We start from the raw sequence: 14187 nt of genomic DNA, 5'->3' as shown, positions 1-14187 counted from the left end.
AAATACTTATACCAAAATACTTTGTATAAAGCAAGGATACATTAAACGGATAATAAGTGAGAGTAAAGACTGTCGTTACAGTAGTCAAATAAATGTGTTTATTTTTTTTATTTTTTTAACTTTCTAATTTCTAATTAAAGAATTCTGGCTAGAAACTGTGGCATCACTGAAATAAATACAAAAATAAAATATATTAAAATAGAAAATAGTTATTTTAAATTGTAATAATATTTCACAAGATTACAGTTTTTACTGTATTTTTGATCAAATAAATACAGCCTTGGTGAGCATATGAAACATCAAAAATCTTATCAAACTCAAAATTTTAAATACCGGTATTAATGTTAATTTTTGCCTTTAAAGGCTGCCTATAGCCTATAAGTTCTCCACTGTGGAAGTCTGAGGAACATAAAAAGGTGCCTTAAAATATCTTTTCATTTATACAGTGAATGTCAAATTATAAAAATTCCTGCCAACCTCAGGCATAATAATAAGCAGTTTGACACCGTTTGTCCTTCACAGTTAGCAGAGTTTTTTTTATTATTTTTTTTTATTCTTATTCTTATTCTATTATCCTTTAAGGAAAACTCCTCCATAGACGAGCCATGAGGTAATGTGTCCTTCATGGGTTGGTGTGTGAGTCCCGTTGGCTGTATTTTAGTAATGAACAAGAAATGATCAAGGCACATAACCTTGAATTGAGATTGATGCCGTGGTAGCTAAATCCCAGCAATGTTCTATTGTCTGTTAAAATCATATGTAGCAAAATCATTAGCATCAGTTGAAAACGGGGAAAGAAAAAAAAAGGGGGGGGGGTAGTAATACAAAACCCATAGGCAAGGTAAAATCTAGTTTAAGATCTGTGCCACTGCATGAAGAATTTAATAGGAGAAGGGAAGCCATTAAATCACAAATTGTCATTTTTACTTTTCTGAATTATTTCTAATATTAGAACAACATGGAGGTAGAGAGCAAAACTGGAATAGCCAGGGAACATTAAAAATAAAACATTTTTCATTTTCAGTCTCGAACACATGCCAGTATTCCTTTTTTTGCAGCCACCAGAAACAATTTTGGTTTTAAAAGGCATTGCCGAAGTGTAGGCTCTGCATGGAATACATTAGTCTCAGTTCGTGTCATGAGCGCAGACGGATTGACTCTACAGGCTCAATAAGATCTCTGGCTGAGGAAAACGCATACCCTCAGTTGTTATGTGCATTTCAGGCTCTTTAAAACACTGTGCTTCATATCAACTCTGATTACTTGCTTCGTAAAAAAAGGAGTTTTTCATGTTTAAGTCTGTTAACTAAAATGTAAATCACAACTAATGATTTAATAAGAAATTAAAACATGAACTGTTGCCTAGCATAAATGTCAGGAAAAAAGCTTGAACAAAACTACTGAATCTTACTGATATTTTAAATCTGATGTATTTTATATCTGAGAATGTTATAATTTTTGGCAAATGATCAATTCTGCATATGCGAATGGAAAGTTTATTTGAATCATCTTTCTAGATTTAGTAACTATATTATAATTTAATTTAGAAATTTAATTATTGTCATCCAAAAATGTTGATTTAAGGAGAACAACAACTTGAAAGAGCATCAAAGTGTTCAAAAAGGGATTTTGTCGGATCATGTTTTATTTTTAATAGCTTTATAGTTCCTACACAGTCTCCTATAAATTGACCCAAGCATAGTAGAGATTCCTGAGGACTTCATATTTTCTCAGTCTCTGTGTGTTAATATGAAACGCATCACTTCCTCCTCTTCCTTCGACTCCTTTCATCCTCTCATTACAAAGCAGCGCACATTACACTGAACCCGCTCAATAGTGTCCTATTGGAAATGTCTGTCTGAGGTCTGGCATTAACAAATACCAGAGTTAGTGGTTTCGTCTTTGAGCTCCTTTTCCACTCAGCTAATGAACGTCACGGGGCCTTATAAAAATAGAATGTGTTTTAATATGAACCGAAACAGAATGACACTTAAATTACAATGTATAGAATGACAAACTGATGCAATCTTCTAAAAAAAAAAAAAAAAACTACAAATGACTATATTAAATGCATGACACTAAATCAAGTTTCATATTATCCTTCAAACTCCCAATTATCTTCCAAAAACAGCAAAAATAAAATCCCGGAAAGCATCGGCGCTCTATTTTAACCGTCATCTGTCTGGTTTTACTCAGGTACATGCCTGATTGACTGCGACAGGCTCTTCAAAATCCAACAAAATCTAATAAGCATTAGCCTGTCAGACAAGCTCTTCCTTGTGTCACACACACATTGAAAAATTGGCCACCAGGTGAGAGAGGACTCACCTGCAGAAAATCCCTTTTCCCCAGGGACCTGTCAAATTAGCAGTTGGTTATTACGGAGGCTTAGGCCTTGGACCCGTGGAGAGGGAGAGAAGGAGGAAGGAGACTCGCATAACCGCTCAGAGGCCTCAGGGCAATGACATGGAGCAGGGTCTGAGGCAAAACCGAAACCATATGAACATTAATACGCACCCGGGGGCCGTTCTCGGAGATTACTTTACATAACGACTAATTGGCCTAATTTGTTGAATAAACACTATACTTTCTTTTGAAGCTTAATACAGGACCACTGGACATAGCAGTCACTCTGAGCCGAGCAACAACACCCACATCGGATTTTGGTGGTCTGCTAAAGTCATTTCCTCTCAAAATGAACCTAATTTCCTCTCTGGGTTCAGGCTCATGCGTGTTTGGTTCACCACAGCCATCTAAATGCAGAGATAGTGCTGAATGTAAAGGACGTGTGGACAAGACCGACAGCGGTCAATATTTCTGAAATGCACAATGGTTCAAAACAGAACTAATTGTGTAAAATACTGTTGAGTAAAATAAAGTTGGCTTTTCAAGCTAATGCTGCTCGGTGGAAAGTCCGCAACTATGTTTTATTTGATTTATTATTATATTTTTACACCAGCAGAGCTACACCAATCATAAAAGTGCTAAATTACCGGCACAAGCGAGTTCTGGATTCAATAAAACTGGGATTAAAAAAAAAAAATGTTTTGTATCCACTGAAGAATTGCAAGGCCTTTTATTTTTTAATTAAATCTACTGCTAAGTAATCTGAAATGATAAACTATGAACTTGCCACAAGGCTATATTTTAATAACTTTATTAGACTTTGAAAGGAGATTAAACACTTTCCATTTTGCCAGCTTTTTTGTAATTGCGATGTATTCATGAGCAACACTTTCTTCAGCAAGTTTCCACCACATAAAAAACGGGATCCTTTATGATCTCTGCATTGCTAAGAGCTGTTATTTCATTGTGGTTGAAATCTATAAAGTGAAATTAAAACTGTGAAAAAAATGAATTGCTCCCTCAACCAATAACATTCATTTGTATTGTTCTGATTTTTTGCAGTATGAAAACGAAATAAAAGACAATAAAATTGTTTTTGTTTTCAGTGACTCATTTATTAAAATATGCCATATTCCTGCACTGCATGTCAACTTAGATCATAAAACAAGTTTTTATGCCTTGCTCAAAACCAAAGACATTTTGTGACTGAAACTTTTAAGTTTTCAGTTTCATTGAGCATTCTGGGAGAGAAATATGGTTTTCCATCTGAGAAATACATACGAGAATGAACAGCATCTGCGTTCTCTGCAATATATTTTTTTTTAATATAATTTATAAGTGACCAGTGTATCTATTTCTAGACAGATTTATAGAAATCTGCATATTGTTTTATGTCTCCAACAGCAAGTCCAGCTTGCCGTTTGCAGAGAAGACTGTCAGTCTCCTATTTGATTAGTTCTGCTAATGAATTAAATTTAAAATACAAAGACACTTTTATACAAGTCGTTTTAACAGATTTTATCTGTTAAATATTAGTTACCGGTATCTCATGCAGACTGGATATTTAAATCAGTCAAGTCAAATATTGTTATATGTTTTTTTAACAGTCTGAACGAATTCCAGGATTTTGCAAGATGATGCTGACAAGATGATTTTGGGTAAATGCACAGACAGGTATAGACACAAGATAGCACCCCAAAACCCCTCAGCCCAATCCTCCGTCCCCCCGTTTAGACCCCCATAACCCCTTCGATCCATACCACACTCACTATCTAGCAGCTTATGCGACTCGTTTCTTAGAAAAAGTGTCCGTGGGATCAGATAGCCAGAGTCCAAAATATCGTCCCCCCCGTTTTCATGAGCCCAGAACTAGTTGGCTGGCCTCAGATTTATTGTACCTTGTCGTTCTGGAGGAAGATCGTATGCATGTGGTCAGTAGCGAGGAGCCTGCGACCCAACCTCCCTCTCATGTTACGCCCTATATATAACATCCATTCCTCCAGCACCTCCGTTCAACCCCCCCCTCCCACGTTCCCTCGCTCCAACACCACTTCTCCAGAAGCGCTGTATCCACTCGGGCCCAGACGGCTCTGTCTTTCTCTCTCCCTCTCTTTCTCTCTCTCTCTCCCATCTGTCACCCGAGCTTCCTCTTGCAGGCTGTGTGTGTTTACCCTCTTTTTCGGCCTGGCAACGGGACTGCATGCTCAGGATTACCGGAGGCCTTGCCTTTCATCGCCGCCCGCTCCCTCTTCCTTTCGCCGTCGGCTCCTGGACTACGGTGGCCACGGGTGCGAGGCTGTGTTTTTTTGGGGCTTCCCTGGTTTCGCAGAGTCTGGAGTTAAGTGGAACTTTCAACACTAAGAGAACATGGATCACTCTCTGTTCGGATGCCTCCGGAGCCCGCACGCCCCATCCCAAGCCCTGCACCCGGCGTTCACCCAGTCCTCCCTGGCCCTGCACGGTCGCTCCGACCACGTCTCCTACCCCGACCTCCCAGGACCCTCGCCGCCCTGCAGCTACGCGGGGGAGGAGGGCAGCTTCGGAGGACCTCATCACAGGGTTCACCCCGCTCCGCAGCATCCACACCACTCGCAGCATCAGTCCTCATGGCACGTCCCGCAGATGGCGTCGATCGACGGCGAGCGCCACAACCTCTGCCTGCCGCACCCTGACTCTGCCGCTCCAGAACTGTGCGGTGCAGGAGGAGTGGGTCCACAGGGCCTGTGTGCTGGTAACCCAACGCTCGTTAGAAGTGACCCCTCTGGGGTGTCATGTGTGCCTGGAGAATACGGGAGACAGAACATGTCACCTGCTGAGCCGGAGCGACGGAACAGCAAAGGAAAGAGTGACAGTTCAGGTATGTTTTCTTCTGTGTTCTTATGCATCCAGTAGATAAATCTTTGTGTGTTATTTCTAATAAATATTTTTCTTTATGTAGATGTTTTTTAATAGTTAAATTAAAAAATATTAGGCAAATTGGATTATTACAATATGAATAATTCAAGTGCTTGTCATGACTGGAGAAATGAATATCATCTTTTATCATACTTTTATTACTCATATATTTATTTTATTTATTTTTTTATGTATTGTCTATTTACTGTAATCTGCACTATAAAAATATTTAAAAAATAAGTTACATGGTTGCCTGAATTTTCAATTTAAAAAAAGAAATTTGAGTTAATACAATGAACTTTTTGAGAATCGACAACCTTTAGTTAAATATTATTACAATATTTTGTAAGCATTGGGTAATTTTATTTGTGTTTGTTTTTTGGGTGTGTTTTATTTGTGATGACGCAGTGAAACATGCCACATTGTGCTATTTTCATGATTTATCCCATTTTTATGTGGTTCAGATACAATAATATTTTCAGTTTCTATTTATTAAACCAATTTTCTTCATTGTATCAACTCAAATTTTCAATTTTAATAAACTCAAATTTTTAAGGCAACCAGGTTACTTACTTTTTAAGTTAAACCAACAAACAAGTTTACAGTCTTGGAATAGAGAATTGGGTGTTTGGAATTAGAATTAGAATTGAGCACCACATTTTTACTAGGCACTATGAATTTAAAATAAAACTATTATTTTGTTTATATATATATATTTTAAATAAATATTCATGCAAATGCATCCATACACCAAATTATATTTTTTTACATTTAACTTTAATAACTTTAGTTTAATATAACTTAAGTAAATTGTTTTATTTAGCAAGATTTTGTGAGAATTAAATATATATATACATATATATATACATACACACACACACACACACACACACACACACACACACACACACACACACACACACACACACACACACACACACACACACACACACACACACACACACACACACACACACACACACACACACACACACACACACATATATATATATATATATATATATATATGAAAAATATATGATATTTAAAACATTAGTGTTATTCTGTCACAAATACATTTATTTAAAATAGGGAAAAAATTAATTTTATTAATACACATTTTTATTTTTTTTATTTATACAAGTTGGTCCGTCTTAAAAAAAAGGGGTTCTTTATGTAGTAAATGGATTTTATTTCTGAAGTATTTGGGATAATTCAATACAACTGCCCTTTGTTAGAAAAAAATAAGCAGAAAATCAAACTAGTACAGTACATTTGATATTGAGATGAGATTCACCCGTTCTAATCCATCCATGAACCATATAGAGGAGAGTGCAAGCTTTACACATATATCAGAAGGAGCAGTTGTATATATGGTCAAAATCAGCTTGATACGTCTAGAGACATGTCTAGTATTTTAGAGAGAAAGGTTTTTGAAATGAGAATGAAGGAGGTAATTAAACAAAAGAAACAGAATCCAGAACGGGCTGGACACGGCACAGTAGTGTTTTAATGGCAGGGCCTGGTGCTGTGAGGCTGCCCTGTTTCTTTCTCTCATCAGTCTCAGAGGTGTAAGTCACTCTGGCATTTACCCTCAGGTCTTTAATGGACCACAGGTGAAAGCCGCTGTTAAAGGCTCACTCTGCCCGCAGCTGCGCTTTTGATACCCCCCAAATGCATACGCACCGTTTACGGCTGGGGAAAACCGTTAGAGCTGCAGCTGGACAGCTTTTATAAAATGTGACCCTTAAATTTCAAGAACAATAGAAAATGTCACACCTGGTGATCTAAGTGGTTTGACATTGACATATAGTCTTTAAAAACAGAGGTGCAGAAAAAATTGTTCTGCACGAACAATGAGATGTCGTCGTACTGTATAAAGTGGAATTTTGAATGTCTTCAGAAAAATGTCACTGTTGTGTTTCTGAGAATGAACTCAAGGTTTTTGTCACCTTTACATTTAGTTGAACTCCATTACACCATCTTATACTGTTCATTCTTTTTTTTTTTTTTTTTTTTTGTCATGATAGGTGCCTAAATGCTGTAGCTTTTTATGCAGGTGCCTGTTATTTATGGCTTGATGGCATACTGATGGATAGGCCCAATGGTGGTAGAAATTTCCAGAAGGCTCCTGTTGGCACTTGCTGTACCTTTATACCAAATCTAATTTCCTCAAGTCTGTTGGCAGTTATCAAAGGCAGTGTGGTTTTCATTTAAAGCCGTGTCACATGTCGAGATTTTGCAGCGATAGGCTGAACAGATTATAGATTATTCATAAAAGTGATGTTGCATATGAAATACGATTTTCAAAGCTCATAATCTCGTGTACTGTAAAAACGTTGGATTTCTAGAGCAGCTGTATTTTTCTGCCGCTTTCAAAGGAGCCAAAAATTCGACATCTAAATCATGCCCGTCCTCGAATGGCAAGCTAAAAGATATTCATTGGAAACATATTTTCCTTTAAAGATTTTTTTAACACATTGATTTGTATTGAATCCTAGCAATCTGTTAACTCACAGTACAATAGTTTTAGATCATAAATATTTCAAAGAAACTGTACATAATAATTGCATAATAATGAGACTCATAAATGCTTTTCACATACTGCACTGTGATGGCATGTGATTGTTCACATTTAAAGGCTATTTCTACCTTATCGACCCCCTAAATTATGTATATATATGTGTGTGTGTGTGTGTGTGTGTGCGTGCGTGCGTGCGTGCGTGTGTGTGTGTGTGTGTGTGTGTTTGGATTAACCTACTGTATAGGTTGATTCAGAGATGTTAAGTAATATTTTTAAATAATGTAGATGTACCACAAAGTACTTTTTTAAGGGTTATTTCTTTTTAAACAACAATTGCTTTAGCAAATTTTGCTCTGGAATTGACATACTTTGCTCACTGATAAACTATTCAGTTCTATACTTTTAAAGAAACGGTTCTGGCAGCACCAAGCTAAATGTTTAACTTTGCAATGATTCTTTTTAAATGGATTATTTAAAATGAAGCTAATAAAGGGATCTAACTCTGTGATTCTAAACCCTCATGTATATTTTCTTATGTTGTACCTTAATAATAAAGACTTTATATTTTATTATAACTATAATATATTGTATAACAAGCTTCAATCTACTCATACACAGTTACAGTTGAATTTGATCGTTTTTGGACCAATCAGATATGTTCCTTGGGAACGTTTAAAGTATTCTGTTAAACGAGAAGTGTGTGGAAAATAAAGAGTAAATTGATCTGATTGTTGGAGAGTGTGAACGAAGCCCTGTTGATTCAGGCCAGATTTGAGAGTGTGTGTTCCGTTCTCTTGCCCTTCTCCGCCTGCTAAAAACACCAGAGCCATATCGCCATAATAAATGGTGATTGGCAGGCCAAATTGTTCCGCTTTCATTTTTATTTTTGTTCGTTTATTTTATTTCAGAGCCCTGCAGTTTATCACACCATCTTATTATTTCACCCTTTTTGCTTTCTCTTATGTTCTTTTTTCTTTCCTTTTTCTTTTTCTGTGCATTTACAGCGGCTGGAAAGTGATCTGTTTTTCATTTCAGATTCCCAGGATGGGAGCTATAAGTCAGACGTGAGCAGTAAACCTAGGAAGGAGCGCACAGCGTTCACCAAGGAACAGATTCGAGAACTGGAATCAGAATTCGCTCACCACAACTATCTGACACGGCTTAGACGTTACGAAATCGCTGTCAACCTTGACCTCACAGAGAGACAAGTACGTTCAATGCTGAGCCTGTTTTCACTTGTTACCAGGAGACATAACAATGGCACTTCCACTGGCTTCGAAAATATTTCTTAGATTGATGGGTAAAAAGAAAAAACGTGCATAAAGGCTGACTACATTTAAAGTGATCAAGTCGTATAAAGTTATAAGCGCAATGCTAAATGTTAGTAATTCTCAGCCAATTTAATTATATGCCCTCATTTTCTGATATAAATCTCAACATATTTCAGTATGAGCTCTCTAAAAATATGTTTTACGTTAGAGATGAGTGGCGTGTTTACACAGGGCCCTGTGTCAAAAGGTCCAGGTCCCTATGATATAGCTTACTCATTTGGTTTGAGGGAGGGATTCCCACTTTAAAAAAAAATAAATAAATGTATGTGCATATATATATATATACATATATAAGCTAAGCTGAATTTTCATCAGTAGTTCCTCCAGTCTTTAGTGTCACATGTTCCTTCAGAAATCATTCTGATGCTGCTTTGATACACTGTTGTGCTGCTTAATATTTTTTTATATTAAATATTGTGATAATATTTAGGATTCACTGATGAATACACAGCTAAAAAGAACAGCATTTACTCGAAATAGAAATATTTGCTAAGAATATGACTCTCACTATAACTTTTTATCAATTTAACACGTCCTTGCTGAATAAAAGTATTCTTTTTTTTAAAGAAAGAAAAACAATTGCTGACCCCAAACTTTTGAACGGTAGTGTATATTGTTACAAAAGCTTTATATTTTAAATAAATGCTGTTATTATTTACCTTGCTATTCACCAAAAGATCCTAAAAAATGATCACGTTTCCAACATTGATAATTAATCAGCATATTAGAATGATTTCTGAAGGATCATGTGACACTGAAGATATGAAAACTGAGGAAAATTCAACTTTGCATCACAGAAATAAATAATATTTAAGTATATTAAAATATAAAACCATTATTTTAAATTGTAATAATATTTCACAATACTGTTTTGATCAAATAAATGCAGGCTTGATTAGTGACTTCTATCAAAAACATTAAAAATAGTAATGTTTCCATACTTTCTCTCCCCCTTTTTCTCAACTCAAAAACATACCAACTTTGAGAAATATTCACTGGAGTAAAAACTAGCGCCGGTCTTGCGTATTAATCTTTATATGTATTTAAATTTAGGCGGTGATGAAGGTCACTGTACAAAATGCTTTCTTCAAATTTTCCCACACACCCCACACACCCACTCCAGAGTTTAGGATCATTCCAGCTGAGTCTTGACCTAAAAAACAGCCTTATAAGCAACTCACCTAGGATTTGCCTTTATGTGTTTCATTCCCATTTCTCCTTCTTACTCCTCCACACAGTTTCTTCCTATCCAGTGACTCTCAGCACAGATCCAAGAAATCTGTGGATGTGGGTAGATCTCACATCTTAAACAACAAAGTCTGAAAAACAGCCCTTTCTGTGCACCTTTGATGTTAGGCCTATTGGATTTATACAATTTATTTCACATACGCGCACACACACACACACACACACACACACACACACACACACACACACACACACACACACACACACACACACACACACACACACACGCACACACACAAATACATAAAACCTTTATTTCAAAGAATTGCAAAAGATTTCTCACACTTCAACTTAAAGTTTTTATCATGTAAGGAAATCTGCCGATTCATTTAGGAGCTCACTCTAAAATACCTGCGCTGCGCTTCCTAAAATAACCTTCTCAGCCTGAAATAGTCCAGTCAAGCCCGAGGTGGGGGGCGAGGCGCCACAACTCGGTCCAGATCTGATCGACCCGTTTTAGGCAGCAGCTTGATCATTGCAGCAGAGACGCAAATACAGAGAAAAGTGTCAAGTCAGGAGAACCTGGAACATGGGTCAACGGGCGACCAGGAGTTTTGCATCAGCACATAACTGACCAGGTGGAAATAGCCTAGAGAGCCAAAGCTAGTCCCCCAGAGAGCCAATCATATCGCTGCTCCACCAAACTTCCCAGAAGTCTTTTCCAAAAGAAAAACATAAGAGCAGATCCACTGTGACTTTGAGGAAGTTTAAAGATTAAAAGCAGATATGAAGGACCCTTCGAATCTATCTGCAACGCACATGAAATGAGGTGTTTTCTTGGTTTATGTATGTGGTCTATACGTGTGGGATCTGAGTGCTGTGTTGGCAGAACGCTTTAAATCTGTCGCTCATCCAATCAGATACACAGGCATACTATGAAGGGGGTTCTGATACAGTGAGCATGATAGTGGTTTTAGAGTGGGGGCCTACATGCCAAAACAACTCTTTCTGGAAAGTGCCATAACACACACCCTAACACACATTCCCACAAAGTGGCGTTGAGTTTCCCTGATGCAGATCTTGGACGCCTGCGTTGCTAAGATACCAATAAAGCCCTATAAACATTGTGTGTAATTGACTACTGTATTAAAGCTTTGCCAAAAATGTTTCCTAATAAGCAAACAACACTTATTTATTCATTTGTTTGCCTTTAAGGGTAAAAAAAAGTAAAATTCTATCATTTACTCAGCCCCGTGTCGAATCTGTAAGACTTTCATTCATCTTTGGAACACAAATTAAGATATTTTGAATCAAATCTGAGCCAGTTCTGTATTCTTCATTGACAGCTAAGCAACTGACACTTTGATGCTTTAAAAAGATAATTTAGAGATCATAAAACGAATCCATATGAATTGAGTGGTTTAATCCAAAATTTCTGAAGAGACTCAATCACTTTATATGATGAAAAGATTGCATTTAGGCTTTTATTCACATATAAACATTGATCAGTGAACATAAAGAGAAGATCCACTGAACCTGCGAGAATAAACCTCTTATGTGGAAGCTCAAATGTGCTGCTAACACGAGAATGAACCTCATTGGGTTCTCGAGGAAGCAATATGAAATTCACAATTCATTTTTTAATTGGCCACAGGACGCTTATCAGGAACTTTACTGAAGTGCAATTCAACAAAATTCACAGAAAATTCTTTGCAATTAAACAAAATGACCATTCGTTTTTGCGAATACATTGTTGTACCTCCGTAGATATTAATGTATTTTTACTGTTTAAATCTAGACTATTTGTCATGCTGCGTCTCAATATGTCCATCACATTGTTTAGTAGATATTTAATGTTAAATACAAATATTGACACAAAATGAACAATGTAAAATTATATTAATAGCATAGGATTATAACATTTAATAATTTAATACATTAAATTAGAGCAGATGTGGATATGAAGTTCTTCCCCCACAGTCCATAGATGGTTCATTTATTGAATATATTGAAATATTTATAAATTAAATGCAAATTTATATAGATACCATTTCCAATATTGATTCTCATTAACATATAAAAGAATGTAAATATATTATTTTTCAGCAAAAAAAAAAAAAATTCTCATCTTCGTTTAGTTTAATTACTAAAACTTATATATATACAGAACAGAAAATAGAAATGTAAAAATAAAATCTAATTTAAAATATTAACAAAAAACTATAATAGTATATCAAATTATACTAAACTAGGATAACATGTTTATGCGCATTTGTTATGTAGAAATTATGATGCAAAAAAAAACTATTATCAGAATCTACAATTCTGCATTTCTGTTTGTATATTTACTTAATATGACCACTTGAACATCATTTCTCTTTCATGCAGGTAAAGGTGTGGTTCCAGAACCGAAGGATGAAATGGAAGCGGGTGAAAGGAGGTCAGCAAGGGGCCGCTGCACGCGAGAAAGAACTGGTGAACGTAAAAAAAGGAACTCTCTTGCCTTCCGAGTTTTCCCCAATGGTCGGACTACACCATCCCATCGGGTCTCCTAGCAATGAGGACGACAGTCACGACAGTGACCAGAGCTCCGAGCACGCACATTTATGATGCCCGGACTCCACCCAGTCCCAACCTGGCAATTTCCTCAGGAATCAACTATGTTGGTACTCCGAAGGCTGTTAACAACTAGTACTGGGCCATGCTTTGTTATTTCATTCTGAGTGGTGAGGGTTTGTTCTTGGTCTGTGAAACAGATGCTCACTGGGTTGCAAACCAGAACTCAGCCCCCAATGGCACCAAACTTTGAAGATTAGTCTAAATAAACGTCAAAGGGGTTTAAAGGTGGCCACACTTGTCAAGAGACTATGCGTTCATTCACGTTTGACATTGTAAATAAATGTATACGTTTGAATGTTGTAAACATTCCACACGAGTGCCTTGGAGAGGATTTTTGCACTGTTTTAAGTTTTGGCCTAACTGATTGCTACTGTATTTTTGCAGATTTTGATAAAAATATCATTGATTAAAAATAGATTTATAAAAATCTGTGACGGCACAGACTAAGTATTATCTTAGTCCATTTGTAAAGAAACAAAGGACGCCATTAATGACAATCCGCAGCATATTTGTTGACTGAATTAGAATGAAAAGAGTCGTTTTTAGACAGTATATGGTATTTTGGGTAATCAAATGGATTCAAACCGACATATGCAGCATATTGATAAAGATTTAATTTAGACGGATAATTGAAGGATCATTTTCACTTGCCTTTCCTGAGGCTTGTGTACTTGGGGACTGCAAATTATGTTCCATGATCACTGAAGGAGTAAAAAAAATACACTACAGTTCAAAAGTTTGGGGTTGGTAATATATATATAAATTTTTCTATATATATATATATATATATATATATATATATATATATATATATATATATATATATATATATATATATATATATATATATATATATAAAAATTGTTGGTTTAACTTTAAAAAAGTATGTAACCTGGTTGCCTTCAAAATGTTTAGTTCATTGAAATAAAAAAATTGAGTTGATACAATGAAGGAAATTGGTTTAATAAACAGAAACTCTAAATATTATTGTATCTGAACCACATAAAAAAATGTGATAAATCATATAAATAGCACAATTTTTATGTTTCACTGCGTCATCACAAATAAAACACTCACAATTACCCAATATGCTTACAAAACATTTTAATATAAAATTAATTTTATTTCAATTAACTCAATTTTAAGGCAACCAGGTAACTTATTTTTTAAATTATTTTTTACAGTGCAGTAAAACAGAATTGCAGTGAAATATTACATAAAATGCTTTTTTTTCCTGTGATGGCAAAGATGAATTTTCAGCAGCCATTACTCCAGTCTGCCGTG

The 14187-nt window shown here is 36.0% G+C and overlaps 1 protein-coding gene across 1 annotated transcript; it reads left to right on the top strand.

Annotated features, from left to right (window-relative positions):
• Positions 1 to 4393: 4393 nt before the first annotated feature.
• On the top strand, positions 4394 to 13637 carry meox2b (mesenchyme homeobox 2b). The gene is made up of 3 exons (XM_067426064.1): positions 4394 to 5203; positions 8801 to 8973; positions 12673 to 13637. Exons 1-3 carry the CDS (start codon positions 4714 to 4716, stop codon positions 12892 to 12894), a joined length of 885 nt encoding a protein of 294 aa, XP_067282165.1. The 5' UTR covers positions 4394 to 4713; the 3' UTR covers positions 12895 to 13637.
• Positions 13638 to 14187: the final 550 nt, after the last annotated feature.

This window comes from Pseudorasbora parva, chromosome 19, assembly GCF_024679245.1.
Source record: "Pseudorasbora parva isolate DD20220531a chromosome 19, ASM2467924v1, whole genome shotgun sequence".
Lineage (NCBI taxonomy): Eukaryota > Metazoa > Chordata > Actinopteri > Cypriniformes > Gobionidae > Pseudorasbora > Pseudorasbora parva.
Note: the sequence above shows the minus strand (reverse complement) of the source record. Positions and strands in the feature narration are given on the sequence as shown.